We start from the raw sequence: 19,977 nt of genomic DNA, 5'->3' as shown, positions 1-19,977 counted from the left end.
CCATTCGTATTTAGGGGCGGAGCTACATAGAGAAAAAAGTTGGTCCCTTCTAATTTTAATTTTTTACATATAAATTATATGTAAATTTTAGTTTAGCTTTCCTTAAAATTTTATTTTAATCTTATTTTATTGTGTAAATATTTTTGACTCCCTTCTAATATTTTATTCAGCTCCGTCCCTATTCGTATCGAAGACAATTTATTGCCTCCTCTTAAACCAAGTATAGGAAGCTTTTTGAGCTTTGAGAACATGTCAAACTTGAGTAACCAGTTTCCAAATAATTTAAGACATGCAAGATTCTTTAACGTGAAATAGAATATACCTTGGAGATTATTTTTCTGAAGACTCAAGTGATTTAAAGTGATGGTTAGATTCTTCATCCAAGTTAGAATTCTCCGGTTACACTAGAAAAAGCCAATCCTAACCACTAAATTGGAGGAAAGGTTATAAGTTATAACATCGACCACGGACTTTCTTTTGTAAGTAACAACAATTTGCTCAAGAACATTGTGCATTTTAAGCTTCACATACATGTCAAGTCCTAGCTGCCCTTCAAGAAAATGCTCAGCTATAATTAAAGATCGAGTTCTACCTAATTATTTCTTTTCTATATACTTCAATCAAGATTTCTTTTTTTTGAGCAACTACCATATTTATATTTCTATTTATTCTACTAACTCTAACTACTGAGTCTAATTCTAAGTACTTCAATCAAGATTTCTTTTCTATATACCGACTCTAATTCTAACTACTGTAAAATCAAAGACTATTACACTTACGTGAATATTGATAATTACTAAGATATTTAAGATGATGAATCTTTGGTATAAATCATAATCATATTCTGCTGGTTGCCGAGTTTCACTTGAAAAGTGCAAGAAAACCGTATACACAGTCTACATACAACTTCAATGGCCACCACCACCGCCGCAACACAAGCCAACCAAGTCCATTAGCGTCGCGTATAACAACTCAAGAGACAAGTGACCTAGGAATTTCCTATACTCAGATGCACCATCATTCATGTTCATGTTCATATGAAGCTTTTGTTCCTCTGCAAAACTGTCCGCCATCACCAACCACCATGATATACACCCTTCAATGTCTTCTGGGTCCACATTCGCAATCAGGCAAAGTGTTTCGCCCTGCTCCAGCTCAAAACATAAGCTTAAGAAGTCCCTGTTCGCTTTTATCCCAACCATCATAGCTTCATGGTAGAGCCAATTAATGATTTGGCTTGCAACCTGCGATCGCATTCTTAATAAATAAGAAGGAAAGAAAGACAATTGCGAATTTGCAATGACAACGATTCCTTTTCTATTAGTTTTACCTGTTGCAAAATAACCACGGCGAGATCAGCTATGTTGCAGTCGTATCTGTTTATCGTGTGGGTTTCCTCGGCCTTTCCCTTGAAAAGGCCCGATACATTAGGAGAACCTTCTGCTTTGACATTGATGCAGTCATCATTTACCAAGACCTTGGTCCAAAACTGTCGCTTCGAAGCATTTTTTTCATTAAAATCTGATGTTCTGATAATGGACTGGGGAACCTCCATGTTTAGCGTCCAAGATGACGCCCGAGAATTCCATGTGGGATTAGAAATTAACTGGAGATATGGGACCTTGCATGCCTGTAAATACCAAATACTTAACTAAACATCATGTCCATTTAATAAGCACCAAAAGTCAAATTCAAAAGAGCATTACCACATTTTCCAGCTCCTTGAGAACTTTGATTGAAAATATCCTATGAGCCAAAGACATGAAAAAATGACCAAGAAGACCTGATCCATCCTTTGCCTGTGCACCGGACAAACGACTTCCGGAAGAAACTGGCTTTTCACTACCTCTCCCAAATATATAATCATGAAAAATCTGTTGAATGTAAATCTCATAGCAGGTAGAATGATGAAATTGCTCTTCCTTCTTCCAGGTGTTATGTTTGGCATCACATTCCATTTCATCAGATGATTCTGGTAAATTTGCATTCTCAACATCATTATTGGATTCACCCTCAACTGCAGAACGATCTTGATCAGAGGGTACTAATGACAAGTACACAGATGTTCCTTGACCTAAGCTTAACTGTAAATAATTTTCGCGTATTCCAGTCACAGTGACACCTGTAGACGCATTAAATGCTTCACGGTTGACCAGATCAAACACCTTGATGCAAAAGTACCAACACAATAAAGCATCAGGGAGATGTCAAAGTAGTAAATTCGACAAACTAGACACACAAATTCAAAAACAAGAACTTGTGAAAGTAAAAATCCACCTGCTCATTGAATATTGCCTTATGTACTTCACGAAGAAGTGAATGTGTCTTCTTAACACACTCTTCATCATTCAAAGGCTTTTTGTCAGTTTCTTCCATATGATGCTCATCTGAAAAGTCGGATTTGTGTTCTTCTGATTTCCCCAGTCTTTCCTCTGATTGTGCACCAACAAAACCGAATTGGAGAGAGTGGCATGAATTGGGAGAGACATTTATTGCCAGCATTCCAGCTGGATTATGATTGACACGAACAGTGGACGTAGAAGATGACCGATATATTGCACCCTGGTCATACGAGGTATCAAAGAGATCAAAGGTAAAGCCTTCACTTCCTGGAGCTATAGCTGCCTGGCGTTGCCGTTTTACTTTCCAATTTTGCTGCAACCTGTGTGCATATATCAGGATATGGATTAACAAGTCATGCAAGGTAGGAAACAATCATCTTACTGCCACAAAAAAAAAAAAAAAAAACGCAAAGAGGAGAAACGAAAGAAGCTAGTAAAAATCATTCTCCTCTTTAATTCAAGGCTGAATTATTGATACAAGGATCTTCTATGTTATTTAACAGCTTTTGAAGAGAATTTTAACATGGTTATTAAAGATCCAAAACTTCATGTTAAATTTCTTGTCAGTACCAGAGATTTACCTAATAAGAGCACCATAAAACCTTGCTTCTCGAGCAACCTGCCGTTCAAAAGCTTTGGCAGATTGCTTGAAATATTTTCCAACATGCTGCAAAGAGAAGAAAGTTTGCAAACTTGATTACATGTCCCAGATTCCAAGTAAAAGCTAAAGAAGCTGTGGCTGCTATTGACAAGTTAATGAAGTTATACAAGACTTGGTTGCCCCATCGCATACTAGTGTGAACATAAAAAATTGAAAATCAATGAAATTGCAATTAAAAAGGCTAAAAGATAGAAAATTTACACGGTAACATTGCAGCTTGGTGGCAGCAGATACAGCCAGGTCGGACAAAGCTTCATTAGATAATAGTTTCGGCCTTGTCATGCTAGCCACAGTTACCGCATCGTTTGCTTCCACCTAAACACAATAATTAGAACAAAAATATCTATATTGTTAGCCTACTCACAAGTTGCAACATATACAACCGCATTCTAAAAACAATATCACAGAGAATATTTAAATAGCAGCCACCATCTAGAGTAGATATTATACATGAAGGATTTCGCTCCATGAAACAATATTTTTCGTAATGAACTTGTGATTGTTAGTTCCTCTGGCACTGTAACTTGCCATTGAAAGTGTTATTTCAAAACTTCATTTCATTCTTAGATGAACAAAACTAACACAATATCTTCTTCAATTCACAAACTTGTTCATCAAAAACATGCTCCGAATGCCTCAAGTAAATCTTACATTATTAGAAACAAGTATTTAGAGAGAGAAAAAATAAACATATCACAAGAGTTCCTAGAAGTGATGTTCATTTACTCACAGTGTTGATGAGATCTATGATGACAGAGAGCTCCTGATGAGCTAACTGCAAATTCTCCACCATGCTCTGCCATTGCCATGGAGTTGAGGCCTCCTTTGAGGCCTTCTTCTGCTTCTTGTTCTTCTCCTCGTCATCCTTCTCAACTGCCCAAGCGAAATCAATTCGCCTAATGAGCGAGAGCCGCTTCTCATCATAATCCACATCTCTATAAGAAACCACACAAAATTGAAGAAGGGTGTCACGTTAGCAATTGCAAGCACAAACTAGGGTTTAGATTGCTACTAGCTCTACTTTCGAAAACGCTGCCAGTACAAAATAAGCTAATACAGTAATACACAGTAGCAAAATAGGGGGAGAAAAAGTATGAAAAGGAGAAAGAAGAAGATGCATACGAAGGGAAACGTTCAATTCCATTTTCTTCGATGGATTCCAAGCGCTTGATCGGAAGCTTGTCGATGGAGACTTGCAATTGTGTTCCCTCCTCCATTTTTCTTGGAAAATAAAAATTTCCCAGAAAATTCTACAAAACCTTATCTCCAAGAAGGGGCATGAAAGTATGTCTCAAGTGAAATCTCAAATGAAAATACCTTCAACATAAACTGTATCACCAAAAACAAAAAAGGGAAATAAATAAACCACCATATAATAACAACAAAGCCTTGTGCCCTTGTCTGACTAAAATAAACAACCAATGCAAAAAGAGAATATCAATCATAACCCAACAACCAGAAAAAAAAAAAAAGGAAAATGTATATTATCTTTTCAAGACTCAAAAATAATTATTATTCACAAAATACATCACAACTCATTAATTTTCAAAAAATTAAATCTGTGAGAAAAGAATAAATCGATCCTTGACTTTTTGGTCTGTGGATATTTAAGTCACTAAGGATTTAAAAATACATTTAAGTCTGTGACCTCCTTAAAATTTGGACACATCGATCCCTGAGTCTAATTTGTCTAATTTTAAAAACTCTCGCACGTGTGCATCCGTAACAACCAGGTCAATACAACAGAGCCACGTTTGATTTTTTCGTTGAGTCTGACAGACCCAAGTGAACACGATGGATCGATATGTCCAGGTTTTGAAAAGATCAGGGGCTTAAATGTATTTTTAAATTTTCGAGGACTTAAATGTTTGCAGATCAAAAGGTCAAGGACCTATTTGTCCTTCTCTCTAAATCTTTTAAATAGTAGTAGCCAAATCCAAAAGTTAAAAAAATGTTATGTTGACCTAAAATTTTCTTTTTCAGTTGGAAGAGGGTTATGCTAGCTTAACAAAAAATTTTGGATTCAGTTCTAGTTATACATTTGCATTAAATCCAAAAAGTAGAAACTTTGTATATCTATTAATTAAAAAGTTCTTTTTCTTCCATATTTTACTTTGACATCAACTAACATAAATACGGGTGAAAACAAAATTGGATCAGACCAATTTTGGACAAATCCAAGATCCAAACTGAGCTCTATAATTTTTTCTTTTTTGGATGGACAAAAACCCCTATACAAAACCAAAACAAAACAAAAAAGATATATCTATAAAGCATAGTTTTCCAATCTTTCAACATGTCTTGATCATGCATTTTAGACCAAAAAAAGATCATGCGTGTTAGACTAAAATGATGCTAGTCTTTATCATCATTGTACCATAAATAAGGACACAAAGAATCAGAAGACACACCATAAGGGTGCATTAGTACCAATGAAACATTTCAGTTCATCGCACAAGTTCAATGGAATTTAAATTACAACAATTACTTATTTTATTGAACTTTCTGTTCATAAGAAACCATGGCAGTAGATCACCAATTTTCACGCATAGAACAACATATATAATACAATTTGGCAAGCAATATTACATGAATAAGAAACTAATCTAGAATTCCTTTTTCTTCTAAACTATCATCAACCGTCACTCACGACTTGGTCATAAAAAGTTAACACAAATTGATTTGTATACCCAGAGCAAAGCCTCAACGAGTGTAAAACAATGCACCTTGCTGTGTTCTGTTTAGACCAACTAGACAAAGCTTTTTCACTTTTAACTTAATATAAGGCTATATAACCAGCTCACCTAGTCAAATTACGAAACCTAATCAAAGATTAGTACTAAGGCGAACAAAATGTACATGTTCAACAGTTCAAGTAATCATGTACTAACTACTAATTTGAAATATTAACAGTGCTAGAACTCCAACCAACCGTCTTCCGTGTAAAATATCATCCCAGGGAGAAAAGACGCCTTATATGCATTATAGAAAAGGAATTTAAGGGTAGAGAACAAATATGAAACATGGCGGTGACTTGCATCGTGCCTAGAAGCAGAAAAATGAAAAAAAGAAATGTAAGGTAAAAATGAATCGTACCCAAAAAAGTTTTGAATGGGGGTTGGGTTCGGTGGACTTGAGCAGCGGAGAGAAAACCTAAGGCAACGATAACATCTTCCTCTAATCCCTTCTTCGTGAGCTGGGGAAGGTGGAGAAGAGAGTGAACCTGCGAGGTCACCAATAGTGGGCTGGCGACGCAGCGGTGGTGGCTGAAGGCGGCCGCGGCGGCAGAAGAGGAGTTTAGGGATTTCAGATTTGTTTTGTTTGAATTCAGGAGAAAAGAAAAGATACTGATGGGTTTAAACCGGTTTTGTGCGTGACACTTATTATAAGTTGCTAGTGTTTAAACCGGTCGGACGAGCTTAAATTTTAATTTGAGATGATAAATTAAAAATGACATTTTATATTGAAATAAATATTTATATAAAAGTATAAATTATAATATATTATTAAAATATAAATATTATTAAAAAAAAATTAAACATAATATTTATTGTTAATGATTTTGGTTTAACGTCTTCATTTAAAATTAAAATCTTCAGATCATTACGACTTTTAATCTTTGATAAAATAATATAAAGTTATTTATGAATGAATACTAATTTTGACAAATAAAATCTTATATATGATAATGATCGATTCTGACTCTTGTTCATAGTCATTGTAAAGTACATTGTTATTAAAAATTGTCTTCGTTAAAACTTAAATGGCAATCATAAATCCGAAGAAATCAAATTTATTCTTGAAATGTATACTTTATCACCAATATTTCTATCGGTCACTACCGTTATTTCAATTACGTTGTTACCAAATTCATTAACCATTAACCTTGTTCCATTGTACAAATATGAAGTCTTGTCTATGTTTCGCAGTAGCATTACAGCTGATTTCAAAGTCAACTTGTGGTTGAGTACTCCCGAATATTTGATGTTATTTAGGAACTCTGGTGTGAACCACTCTTGCTATAAATCTTCATTCTCATCAACTTGGCATATTGTGTCAAAACTTAGATACTCATTTTTCATCCTTAAAAAGATTGTCAAGACGAAATTGTTTACCTTCTCCACACTCTCAAGCGTGGGTGTAAGAATTGCCCTATTCTGAAATACCTGTAATCTGACATGTTTTGCAACAAATTTGGATATGCAAATTCTACCAAACGAGAGAGAGCGTCATTAGTACTTGTAATCAACAGATCATCTGAAATTTCAACACCAATAGCAGAACCAACATTTTCATTTCCAACATCAAGTATCTAATTAGCAAATCTCTTCATTTCACCAACATGTTGATTTGAAGAAGACATTAGAAGCCTCATGTTCGTATACAGTTTCAGAACTTTACAGAATGACCATAGATGGGATGAGTTAATACCTGATAACAATATATCATGTCTACTCCCTTTCGAAATCACCGGAAGTATCTGTCTAAAATCATCTCCTAGAACTACAACCTTATCACCTAATGGTTTATGTGTCTTATGTTAATTGGTAACTGACATAAAATCCTTGAGTGTCTAATCAAGTGCTTCAAAACACATTTTTATTGAGTATTGGAGCTTCGTCCCAAACTATTAACCTTGTCCCATTGCACAAACCTGAAGTCTTGTCTATGTTTCGCAATAGCATTATAGCGACTCTTGGCTTCAAAGTCAACTTGTGGTTTGGTAGTCCCGAACATTTGATATTATTTAGGAACTTTGGTGTGAATCACTCTTGCTGTACAGCTTCATTCTCATCAGCTTGACATGTTGTATCAGAACTTAGATACTCCTTTTTTGTCCCTAGGAAGATTGTCAAGACGAAATCGTTTACCTTCTCGACACTCTCAAGCGTAGGTGCAAGAATTTCCCTACTCTAAAAATACCTGTAATCTGACATGTTTTGCAACAAATTTGGATATGAAAATTCTACCAAATGAGAGAGAACGTCATCAGTACTTGTAATCAACAGATCATCTAAAATTTCAACTTCTGAATCATCACCAACAGCAGAACTAACATTTTCATTTCCAATATCAGTATATAATTAACAAATCTCTTCATTTCACAAACATGTTGATTTGAAGAAGCATTAGAAGTCTCATGTTCGTATGCAGCTTCAGAACTTTACAGAACGACCACAGATGGGATGAGTTAATAGCTGATGACAATATATCGTGTCTACTCCCTTTCGAAATCACCTAGATAGGGATGTCAATGGGGCAGGACGGAGGTGGGGGATGTCTCCCTGCTCCTGTCCCCACCCCCAGAATTGATCCTCGTCCCCGCCATGGGGGTAATTGTTCCCATCCCCGTGTTTCCTGCGGGGCCCCATTCCCCATCTCCCTATGTTTAATATTTATATGAAAATTATAGTAAAAAATTAAAAACAAAAAACAAAAATAAACTACAAAATATTATTACAAACACACAAACATATCTTATCCAAGATTATAAGTCCAGAAATACAACATAGCAAATCATAGTTCATAAAACAAAATCTTAAAATACAACTTTTGTAACACCCTAACTTTTAGCACCTCATTATCGCACTAAAAGTTCACGTGTCACTTACTTCTAAACCCTTTTTATTTTATACTATTTTTATTTAATATCGAGCCTTTGCAAGTTCGAACGGAAACTTTAATTATGAAAATGAAAGGTTTATTCTTAATCACTTAATCACAAAGATACATATATTCACATAACATTATATACATAGACTTATCGCAGAATTCTCAAATACAAGCCCTATCCCTCTGAAAATTTCCAGAACAATAAATGACGAGGGAAAAGTAAAACCTAATATTAAACCAAAATCCAGAAAAATACGAAATACATATATATAAAACTCTATGAACCGGTCATGGCTCCTTGTCAAGGGTTCCCTGAACCTGTCACTGAAACAAAAGATCTGTAGGGAGTGAGAACGTCGTCCTCGCATGTTCTTAGTAGAAAAAGTGAATGCCGTGAGAATAAAGAAATAAAATACAAATAATTAACTCGTATCCCAAAAACTGTTCTCTTTATTAAACCCTTAAAACTTCTCCTAAGCCTTACTTAAAGCCGTTTAAGTCCCTTTCTTTAAATCACATTACTAAGTTTGCAGCATAACAAAATAACCAATTAAGCACACAAGCAAGTCATCAAGGCAAACGACACAAGCAAACAACACAATCATAGAGAAAATACAACAAGATAAACACAATCAAATACAAATACGCAAACAATATGATGCATGTCAGTCCTAAGCAAGCCATGAGCTCATGCATCGGTTGTCTACCCGCAAACGGACGTTACTCAGGGTGAACCCCAAATATGGTCTATTTACCATGTCAGTTAGGCACAATTATCATCATGGGAGAATTCATGTCAATTAGGATATCTTGGCATCACGATAAGAGACAGGCTATCAATTAGGCAAATGATGTACCACTATTTCGTGGTACATTTTAGGTTGAATTGAGTGGATTTTATCCCTTATTCTCACACTTATGCATATAATTTGCATGTTTTACATTTTTCTTCCTAATTTTGTGCTATGATTGAAAATATGATTCTTTGACCTTAAATTTGCTAATTTTTAGTCCTCTCTTATTACCATTCGATGCCGTGATGCGTGTGTTCAGTGTTTTCAGATTTTATAGGGCAGGAATGGCTTAGAGGATGGAAAGGAAGCATGCAAAAGTGGAAGGAATACAGGAAATTGATGTTTTGAGAAGCTAGCAGCGACGCACACACATGGGCGACGCCTACGCGTGACTGATGCAGAAGACAACCGACGCGCACGCGTGACAGAGCGTCATGTGCTGCAATTATCAGAAAACGCTGGGGGCAATTTCTGGGATGCTTTTGGCCCAGTTTCAAGCCCGAAAGTGAAGATTAGAGGCTGCAGAGTGGAGCTGGAAGGGGAAAATCAATCATTCACACTTTCATTCACAATTATTAGGTTTTAGATGTAGTTTTCTAAAGAGAGAGGCTCTCTCCTCTCTCTAGGTTTTAGGATTTTTAGGTTTATTTCTTCTCCAATTCAGCTTTCCATCTTACTTTAACTTAGTTTTCTTCTACTTTTATTTGTTCTAGTACTTTAGTTATTTACTTCTCTCATTGATTCCTTTATTTTGCTAATTTAGTTTATGAGTTCATGTGTTACTCTCAATTTTCATTAATGCAATTTATGTTTCACGTTTCTTATTGTTCAATTGCTTTGTTATTGTTATTTCTTTGCTTTGGTTAGTTTTAGATTTTGCTATGTCTTGTTAGTTTTCTAAGTTTTTATTTTATGCCTTCCAAGTGTTTGATAAAATGCTTGGTTGGATTTTAAATTAGATTTTTATGTTCTTGACTTGGATTGATCAATTAGAGACTCTTGAGTTATCAAAATTCTTTTGTTGATTGGTGATTGAGACTTGCTGGTTGGCTTAGGCTTCACTAATTGATGATGATAATAAGGATAGGAATTCTAATTCTCAATCCTTGCTAGGACTTTCCTTGGTTGTTAGTTTATTTCCTTGTCATTTACATTCCTTGTTCAACATTTAAAAACCCCAAAAATACTTTTTCATAACCAATAGTAACATACTTCCTTGCAATTTCTTGAGAGACGACCCGAAGTTTAAATACTTCGGTTAATTTTACTGGGTTTGCTTAAGTGACAAACAATTTAAACATTGATTGAGGTTTAATTGTCGGTTTAGAACTATACTTGCAACGCGAATTTTTGTGAAAATCTTTACCGATATTTTTCCTCCGTCAACGAACATTCTCGCATTAGCAATCTCAGGCTATCAATTGGGCAGGCACTTTCGCATTAGCAATTTGGCACAAGGCCCATTCAACATACATTATGCTATCAGTTAGGCGGACATTCCCGCATTAGCAACCTTAGGCTATCAGTCAGGCGGGCACTTCCGCATTAGCAGTTTGGCACGAGACCCATTCGACATACACTTTTCATGATTCATTATCCGTTCCAGTTATATCTTTCATACATGCCTTCTTATTTTCTTTCTCTTTATTATGCCTCCACATCACTAATTACATACACATACCTCTACATAACCTACATTATTAAACGTACCTCCGCATCATCGCTTAATTACACATACCTCCGCATCACCAAATAATCAATCACTCTTACCTCCACATCACCTCATAGGTATACTTTCGGTCTTAGCATTAAAACTTTTAATTTCCAAATACCCAAACTTCTTTAACGTTTAATTAAAGAAAAATTCATTTTCTTAATAAATGATCTCAAAACAAAATGCTTTTCTCCATAATTCAAAATCATAGCATAATTTATTATTTTCTTAACAAATCAAAAACAAATAATATAGTTTTTAAATTCAATTTTCTTTTAAATAACGCTTTAAATAAGCCTCGGAGTTTTATAAAAATTTCTATAGTCCTTCCTCTAAAATTCGGACTTTGCCACCTTTCAAGGGTCCCTACCAAACCATCTTCAATTCTCAAAAACATTTCTTGATAATTCAAACAAATCAAATTCAATAATATAATTCCATTTTCAATCCTCAAAGATCACTTCCAATAAATCAAATTTTTAATACAAAAACCCATTTTCTCAATTATGAGTAAATATGTAACCCAAATCTTTTAGTATAAATTTATAACTCAAACTTTAAATATAAAACCATTTTCTCAATATAAGTAAATATGCAACCAGACCTTTTTCAACATAGGATCATTTTTTTAAAATAGGTTTATAAATCAGATTTCCAATAAAAATATCATTTCTTAATATAAATATATATAAAAATCAAGTTTTCAAAACAAAATCACTTTTTTGTTTGTTTTTACAAGAATACAGGCAAAACATCTCCTCAAAACTCGACTTCACCACCCTTATGAACTCCCTCACTTTCATAACTTCTCGATAGTTTACCAGCCTTCCATCAGCACTTTTCAAACACAAGGTTCTTGATGCGTGAGCATCTTTCCTATCTTTTTCTAGTGAATTTGCATTTAATTTGTTGAGTTTAATCAAGAATTGATTATCTTTTAGCCACTATGGATGCTACTTTGAGTCTTGTGCAATTCTGTTTATTTTAGGTAGCATTCAGCTGGATTTGATGGAGTTTCTGCAGCACAAGAATTAAAGAAGATGACAGCGAAGGGCGACGCGTGCACGTACCTGACGCGTACGCGTGACATGCGCCACGTGCAGAATTTGCAGAAAACGCTGGGGGCGATATTAGGCCAAGTTTCGACCCAGTTTTCGGCCCATAAACACAGACTAGAGCCAAGGGATAGCAGAGACTCAAGGAAGATTCACTCAAATGGTTATGCCCACTCCAAGTTAGGCGTGGACCCTACGAAGCAAGTGGTCCCCATCCATCAATTAAAGACATGCTGATTGCTTTAATTAATTTTGATTTAAACTTTTATTTTAAAATAGAAAAAGATATTATTTTAGTTTTAGAAGATAGATTTTAAATTAATTAGGATTAGATATAAAAGGGATTGGAATTATTCCAAAAGGGGGATCCCATTCCATCTCAACCAAAATACATTTTATCAAAATCCTAGTTTTTCACTCTGAACCATGAGCAACTAAACCTCCACTGTTAAGATTAGGAGCTCTGTCTATTGTATGGATTGATTTTATTGTTTTTCTATTTTAATTCATGTACTGATTTATATTTAAGAATTATTTTCATTCTTTATTTTATGAATTTGGGTAGAACGAAAGTATGACCCTCTTTCTAATTGAGTTCTTGTATAACTTGGAAAAGCTCTTTACTTGAACAACAGCTTGAAAACAATTTCTCCTAAACTTCTAATTATCTGGACTTAACGGGATACGTGACATATAATCCTTTTATATTTGAGTAATTAGAGTTTTTGTAGCATAATAACTAGAATTAAACTTCACACCCTAATCGGAATTAATTGACCAAGGAATTGGCGGTTGGTGAATTTTAGAGGAGACTAGAAAGGTCTAAGGAATTAGGGTCTAGTCACATCTAGTTTGCCATTAATTGAAAATCTTGCATGATTAAAATAAATTAATAAGAAAATTCAATCCAGAAAATAGATAACTCTGAAGCCTTAACTGTTTCTCCAAACATATTTCATGTAACACCCTAACTATCAAAATGTCACGCTTCCGGCTGCGCCACTCTGATAGCTCGAGTATTACCACGACTTTTATAATATTTAAGACTAAAATATGAGCCTGTTTAAAACTTAAAACCGCATAACACTTCGATAACTCTTTTTCGTGAAAACCTAAACATACATGTACATACAATTCAGATATAACCTTAAGATATATATATACATATACATAACACTAGTTTACAATTATACATATCATAATTTCCTATCCCTCTTACAAGCTTCATAAAGATAAAGGTGAGGGAAAAATAATAGCTACGGTGATACAAAAAGACCGAATAAACAGAAAATAAACATAACTCTCCTGAAGCTTCGCCTTCCATATCCTGAAAAGGAATAACCTGTAGGGGAGTGAGAACGTCGTCCTCGCTTGTTCTCACTATAGGATTACAGAATTTGCTATAACAAGATACGTAAAGATAAGATCATTCTTAGAGTTCAGTGATCATTGCTCGTCTTATGAGTCTTTCAAAAAATCATAGGTTCACATTCGAAATCCAGAAAATTTCTTTTTGAAGACTTGCTAAATTTCTCAAATATTCTAAAACAAAACCTTTTTCCTTAAAAAAAATGTCTGAAAAGTTTTTCCTAGACCGCAATCATGAAAGCAGTTACCTACGCGGTATAAATGATCATCCCGTCCCAAGCATAGGTTCATTAAGTCTATGCTGAATCGATCAGATACTTTATACAGAACTAGGACTCAATATACCAATCACGGCCTCAAGCCCATCCAATCCAACACGGCCCCCGGCCCAAACAGCTAGATCAGCAACCAACTCTTCACAAACCAATCAATTTAAACACAATCACAATTAATGTGGTTCAAGCACAATCAAGAGCAATTACAACAAGTATAACAGTTAGCAGTTAACATAAGTATTCACATAGGCAAACCAAATACAATATGCACACCCAAACAATATCACATAGATGCAAATGATGAATGCCTGTCCTACTGGCTGTGATATCACATTGTCGGTTCAATTGCCAACCCGACACATTTCCATAGGAATGTTGCCTTTCGATCACGTATAAATGGGAACCCTCTGGGATAACGTGCCCGCCACACGGTCCAGGATGTCAGCGACTGCACACTCCTGTGATCCGAAAGGATGTGAGCGGGATACTTTGCCTCCGACCTCACATCTACACGTAAGCGGGATTAACCACCGTCCTTACACGGGCGCCGCAACCTCGACAAGTGGGATTAACCACCGTCCTTGCCAGGCGCAAACGACTTATCAACAATCTCGTCAATTATCAAATCTCTCAGCATAAGCGGGACGAACCCGGCCCTTACGCCTACCAAACAATAACTCATCAATCTTGATGATATCTACAATCAATCAGGCTCAAAATCTTAATTCAAAATCATTCTTGGCCCATTTACTTTTAAGTAACAAACGTAGTCAAATCACAGCTAGCCACGAATCACTTTTCAAAACGGAGCCACTTTCCATATCTTTCCAACACTTCCAAAGATCTCAAAACCATGCCAAGTTCAAAATCTCTTTGAAAGACTCAAAATCATTCATTTCTAAATCAAGATTTGGTCGTAAGATTCCTCAGCGGAGTCTCAAGACTTCAGGGGAGAATAACCTAACTCATTTCTTAAATTCCTTGAAAACCTCCGAAACTTTAACTTCTTGAGTTGAATAAATAGAATAGGGTTTAAACCCAAAACCAAATCGTGTTTCCAATTATTCCGAACCAATTTCAAAACCAACCAAACTTAAGCCAAAACCAAATCATTTTTAAACCAAAAACCAATTTCAGTTTCATTCTTAAATCTGTTTCCAAGGGCTCGGGAAGTGTTTCAATTTTAATAAATCAAAGTTCCAGAAAATACTTCAAGCTCTTCCTAAATGTCGTAAAGTGAAATAGATTAATTGAAAACCACGTTTATTTTAAACCCATTAAAACCCCCTCCAAAATCTGTTTACGTAAATCAATTTCCAAAACATAAAAATTTCATATTTAAATTGATTTTTTAAGGCATAATTCCTTTCTTAATAATTACATCCAAGATATAGAGATTTTCCTACTAAGGCAAGTTCAAACATAATTTATTTCTCAAATATTTAAGTCAAAGCATAATTCATTCTTTTCCAAAATAACAATTCCAATCAAAATCTCAGATTTTCTAGAAATTTCGGCAGCATCTCCCCTAAAACTTGGACTTTGCCACCCTTTTCGGGTCTCAACAAAACCAATCATCAATCCTTTCTGACAGGTTCAAGACTAAATCAGTTTCCAATAAAACAAAACTCAACTTTCAAATTATCAAAAATCATTCAAATCAACCAATCCAGAAATCTCCAATTTACCAAAATCAGACATTGTTACAATCAAACAAGCACCCATATTCATTCAAGATAAAACCAGACAATTCATAAGACTCACATAACCACCAGAAATACATTTTGTACAGCATATCTATTTATAACAACTTCCACTTTAAAATGAATCAGTTTGTATGAAAATCCCCTACCTCGATACGTTGAAATCACAACCCAAACTCGCTAACTGACTCCTTTCGTATTGACCCGAATCGACTGCAGTCAAAACCTCAGCTCCAACCCGCTTTCTCAGCAACCACAACCACTCTAATCACAACATATAATACCCGAGATTAACTCTCATAACAACGAATGCTACAACACCTCAACGTATAATGAAGTAGTAACTAGAGGGCTTTCAGATCGAGACGCTTACCGAACGAAGAAGGAACGGCTGAACCGAAACAGCGGCGGTCTCCGAACCGGCTTGGCGGCAGCCCGGCAGCCACCTCAAATGGCAGCGGCGACCCGGACTTCGGCAATGGTGGCTGAAACCCACATACGCAAACGATAAAGTTTCCAGAATTTTAAACGAATGAAAACCAAATTCAAAACCCTTACCGGCAGAGTTTTCCGGCGACGGCAGAAATGGCCAGAAGCTCCGGCGGTGGTCCCAGAAGTCACAGAACCAATCCCGGCGGTCAGAGTCACGGAGACGCAGCTCCTTTCTCCGGCAGCGGCACCTACGGCGGTAGTTCCGACGGAGGCAGCGCCGGCGACGCGAACGGCGGCTGGGCAGGATGGTTAGACTCCCAACTCAGCCTCAGATCTCTCTCTTGTTTGCTCTGCGACGGCGTAGGGACGGCGGCGCGGCTAGAGGTGACGGCGCAACGAACAAAGGCGGCGGCGAATCTGGAGGCGATGGCTCCTCAACGGCGACACACCCCACGGTGGCAGCTTCCTCACGATGGTGTTGGGTCGGGACGGATCGGCGGCGACGGGTCAGACCCGCGCTTCCCCTTCTCGCGGCTGAGCTCTCCACGCTCGTTCTTCCTCCCTCTCCCTCAGCCTAGTTCGGCGGCTTCATAGTGGCAGGGACGGCAGGACGCGACGGCGACAGTGGCACCAGGCCGACGACGCACCTCCTCCCCTCAGATCTCTCTTCCCTCTCTTCTCCCGGCTCAACTCTCTTCCCTCTCTTGCCTGTTCTTCGCTCTCTTACCCTCCCCGGTGCAACACGGTGGCGCGGCGGCAGTGACGCCCGCCGGCGCCGTCCCTTTCTCTCTTCTCATACCGGCGCTCCCTTTCCCAGCTCCCCCCTTTCTTTCTTCTTTTCTTTCTTTCATAAAAAGGAAACCTTGGGTGCTTGCTGATGAGTTTGATGAGTTAGGAGAAAGGGGGATCTTCGGCGGCTACTGGGTGTGGGGAAAAAGGGAACCGGGTCGGGTAACGGGTTGCTGGGTTAGGGTTTATTATTTTGAAAATTAGGGTTAGGGGTAACTTGGTAATTTCAAATAAAATTGGGAATAATATAATAATTGAAACCCAAGTTAAATCCAACATTAATTGTATATAGAAAATACTATTTGCTCATCAATTTTACAAATTATTTTCAATAAAATGTCCAAACCAATAATTAGAAATAATATACTTAAATCCTTTGTTTTTCCAAAACAGTAGTATCAATATTTTAAAATATTAATTATTTAGTCCAAATCATATAAAAATCCTTATTATTTCACAACTACAAACTTTACAATTTAAATATATAAAATAACTCAATAATTATAAAATTAGATAAAATCTTAATTTAAATAGCCCAAACTCATTATTTTTAGATTTCTAGAACTTTAAGTTGTAAATAGAGAAATACTCCATAAGCATAGAGTTTGGATAAAAACCTTAATTTATTTCAAATCCAATTAATCAAAACTACCTTTAATTACCTTCAATAAGATAATTTATCAAAATTAAAAATATAAATAAATATATGATTTGAGATTAGTTCAAAATAGGACTTCTCAAAAGTCTTGGGTCTTACATTCCACCCACCTTATAAAAATTTTCGTCCTCGAAAATTAAAGTAATACATAATATAGTACATAGCCTTAAATACCTTTTAGAAAAGTAAGAGATCTTAACACATATATATATATACATAAGTTCAAATACCTGATATCCATAAGATTTAAATGTAAAGGTAAGGTATAGTGTAAGGTGAAGGATACAAGATAGGCTCAATGCAAAAGGTTATATGGTTTCAAAATCTTACAAAAGCTAGGAGAAACAATATAAGGTGCAAGTCAAGATAGGCGTTCACAAAGCAGAGCTATAGCTAATGTGGCAAAAGGCTACAAGACAAGTTGGTATTAAAACAATGGATATAACATTTCCTCACAGATCTCTTACCCCTTCGAAACTTCCACTTCCCAACTCCATCAATCACTTCACAACTCCATAACCGTTCACAAACCTAACATCCGCAGACTCTTCCACGAGAAACAAAACTCCCATAACTTCTCATAACATTGCACTCTTACCACTTCACCTTCCGTATCCACGAACAGGCCTTAAAGAACTATGCATCGCATTACTATACCTAAAGATCGCACGTGACATCAAAACAATTCTCGAGTTTACTCAGAAAGGTAAAAGACTTTGAAATAGAAGGACAAACAACAAGGATAATCTCCGCAAGAGTTCTGAAAGAATTGTTGAATCTACAAGTAAACAAGGATGTACAATCGATGAAGAGTATTGGAAAGAAATTCAGTTTAACAACCTCAAAGATGACTCATGAATCAGAGACAACTGATAGGAACACAAAAGGATAAGCAAGACAGTAATTTGGAACTAAATCAAGCTGAGTTAACAAGTATAAAATCATAGAAGAAGGTCAACTAAAGCTAGTGATGACACTCTCAAGATTTAAAATTTTTGATCAAGTTCACATAATACATTTTAATATAAAGAATGAAAAACTGAAAGAAACCTCCTGTGCTAAAAGAAAAGTATGTAACTCGCAGTTCACAAAAGGGTAACATAAACATATATCAAAACTGCAATATGGTTAAAAGAAAACTAAATTGCGTTTTGTCCAAATAGTTTCCAAGTAAAAGATAGAATAGGTGAGGGTTGAAAATTGAAAGTCAATTAGGTTAAGGCCAAAATAATCTTTCGAAAATCCTGAAAGACATTTAGGTACTCAATCAGCTAAAAGTATACACTGATATTGTGGCAGGGTTGTAAGAAAATCAAACGTTTGTTCAAGAACTCTCAAAGTCTAAATTCAAACAAGTGTGTATAAAATTTTATAGCAAATATGGAACAAGTTAAACTCTATTTAGAAAAGGAAACCCTGAGGTAAAAATTTACTTATCAGTCGGTTTCAAAACTTTATTTAAAATAATGCATGTCAACTCCAAAATAACTTTTCCAATTTAAAGGATAACTATGGATGCAATTTTTAAGCGAGAAGAATTGATTTAAGTTTCTTAAGAGAATCTAAAACTTGCTTCAAAAGTTCACATCAAAACTCTAAGAATACACTTGAAATTGCCATTACATAAGAATATTCAAGAGTATTAAGATGTACTTAAAAGGGAATTAGACCAAACAAGAAAGGATCTCAAGTCAAGGGAGTCCAAACAAGATCCACGAAGCATGGGACACCAAACAAGCTTTTCATTGGTTCAAAATGATGCAACACTCGTCAGGAAAAACAACTCAATCAACAGTGAATTTTCAAGAAAGAACCTTTGACTAAAGAAGGACAATTGGGAGGACAAATAACACACTAGATAGAAACAATTTAAGTTGACTTAGAGGAGCATGAAATTCACAAGAGAAGGAAAACTGCGACTACTAGTGGTGTTCATAAAAGAAAAAGAGTAGTTAAAAACAAAATCAAGTATCATGACCATAGAAACACAAGCTTAAAGAATTAGCCCATACTTGAGAGGAAAGGTATGAACCTAATATTTTCAAAAGAACAACAATTACGTAAATAATGTATCATACTAAATTAAAGTCAATTTGTCAAACGAAAACTAACTGGAAATAAAGTGAAAAGCCTTTCCTTTAAGAATTTAAAAATACCTAAGTACGTAATCAAATAAAGTTACGTATAGGGACCATAATAAAATTATTTTGAAAAGTCAAATTGTATTTAAAGTAAGTGTAGTTCCGTAAACCAGTAAAAGAACATGCGAGGTATTAGAAATATAATTTTTAAATTGCATAAGGAATTTTCAAAGTTTTATATAGATAGGTGTATATCAAATCAAAAGCGATTTTATAAAAGTTTGAAAATTGGTTATAAATATAGTCAATTAAGAGAAAAACTGAATCATCATTTTTTTTAAAGACTAGAAGTAAGGACATAAAAAGACACGTTACATCAAGACAAGTTCAAAATCATGTCTAAAAATTACATGAATCAAGAAAAGAGCTCAAACAGAGAAAGACGGATACACCAAGAAATTCAAACCGGCATATGCAATTTAGAATCAAGAA

At 35.6% G+C, this 19,977-nt stretch overlaps 2 protein-coding genes across 2 annotated transcripts; both read right to left on the bottom strand.

Moving 5' to 3' along the window:
- Positions 1-775: 775 nt before the first annotated feature.
- On the bottom strand, positions 776-6,376 carry LOC112775485 (mediator of RNA polymerase II transcription subunit 17). The gene is made up of 9 exons (XM_025819119.2): positions 6,100-6,376; positions 4,126-4,332; positions 3,734-3,938; positions 3,205-3,318; positions 2,924-3,009; positions 2,278-2,662; positions 1,707-2,165; positions 1,331-1,630; positions 776-1,244 (listed from the first exon to the last, which is right to left on the bottom strand). Exons 2-9 carry the CDS (start codon positions 4,218-4,220, stop codon positions 909-911), a joined length of 1,980 nt encoding a protein of 659 aa, XP_025674904.1. The 5' UTR covers positions 4,221-4,332; positions 6,100-6,376; the 3' UTR covers positions 776-908.
- Positions 6,377-13,313: 6,937 nt separating this feature from the next.
- Positions 13,314-16,754, bottom strand: LOC140182149 (uncharacterized). The gene is made up of 5 exons (XM_072228275.1): positions 16,685-16,754; positions 16,084-16,253; positions 15,899-16,010; positions 15,675-15,789; positions 13,314-13,579 (listed from the first exon to the last, which is right to left on the bottom strand). The coding sequence occupies exons 1-5, from the start codon at positions 16,752-16,754 to the stop codon at positions 13,327-13,329; spliced, it is 720 nt and encodes a 239-aa protein (XP_072084376.1). The 3' UTR covers positions 13,314-13,326.
- Between the last annotated feature and the right edge of the window lie 3,223 nt (positions 16,755-19,977).

This window comes from Arachis hypogaea, chromosome 19 (assembly GCF_003086295.3).
Source record: "Arachis hypogaea cultivar Tifrunner chromosome 19, arahy.Tifrunner.gnm2.J5K5, whole genome shotgun sequence".
In the NCBI taxonomy this organism is placed as follows: Eukaryota; Viridiplantae; Streptophyta; class Magnoliopsida; order Fabales; family Fabaceae; genus Arachis; species Arachis hypogaea.
This window is presented reverse-complemented; position numbering and strand designations above follow the sequence as displayed.

Bases quoted from the DNA above. Each gene is read 5' to 3' on its own strand.
- LOC140182149 (XM_072228275.1), bottom strand. From the start codon at position 16,754: ATGAGAAGAGAGAAAGGGACGGCGCCGGCGGGCGTCACTGCCGCCGCG. The intron at 16,254-16,684 runs GTAAGAGAGCGA...CATCCTGCCCAG, and splicing joins ACCGTGTTGCACCGGGGAGG to CCGCCGTTCGCGTCGCCGGC. The intron at 13,580-15,674 runs GTAGGGGATTTT...ATCTTGTTATAG, and splicing joins TGTGATTTCAACGTATCGAG to CAAATTCTGTAATCCTATAG.
- LOC112775485 (XM_025819119.2), bottom strand. From the start codon at position 4,220: ATGGAGGAGGGAACACAATTGCAAGTCTCCATCGACAAGCTTCCGATC. The intron at 3,939-4,125 runs GTATGCATCTTC...GGTTTCTTATAG, and splicing joins GGAATTGAACGTTTCCCTTC to AGATGTGGATTATGATGAGA. The intron at 3,010-3,204 runs GTAAATTTTCTA...TTCTCTTTGCAG, and splicing joins CCAAGCTGCAATGTTACCGT to CATGTTGGAAAATATTTCAA.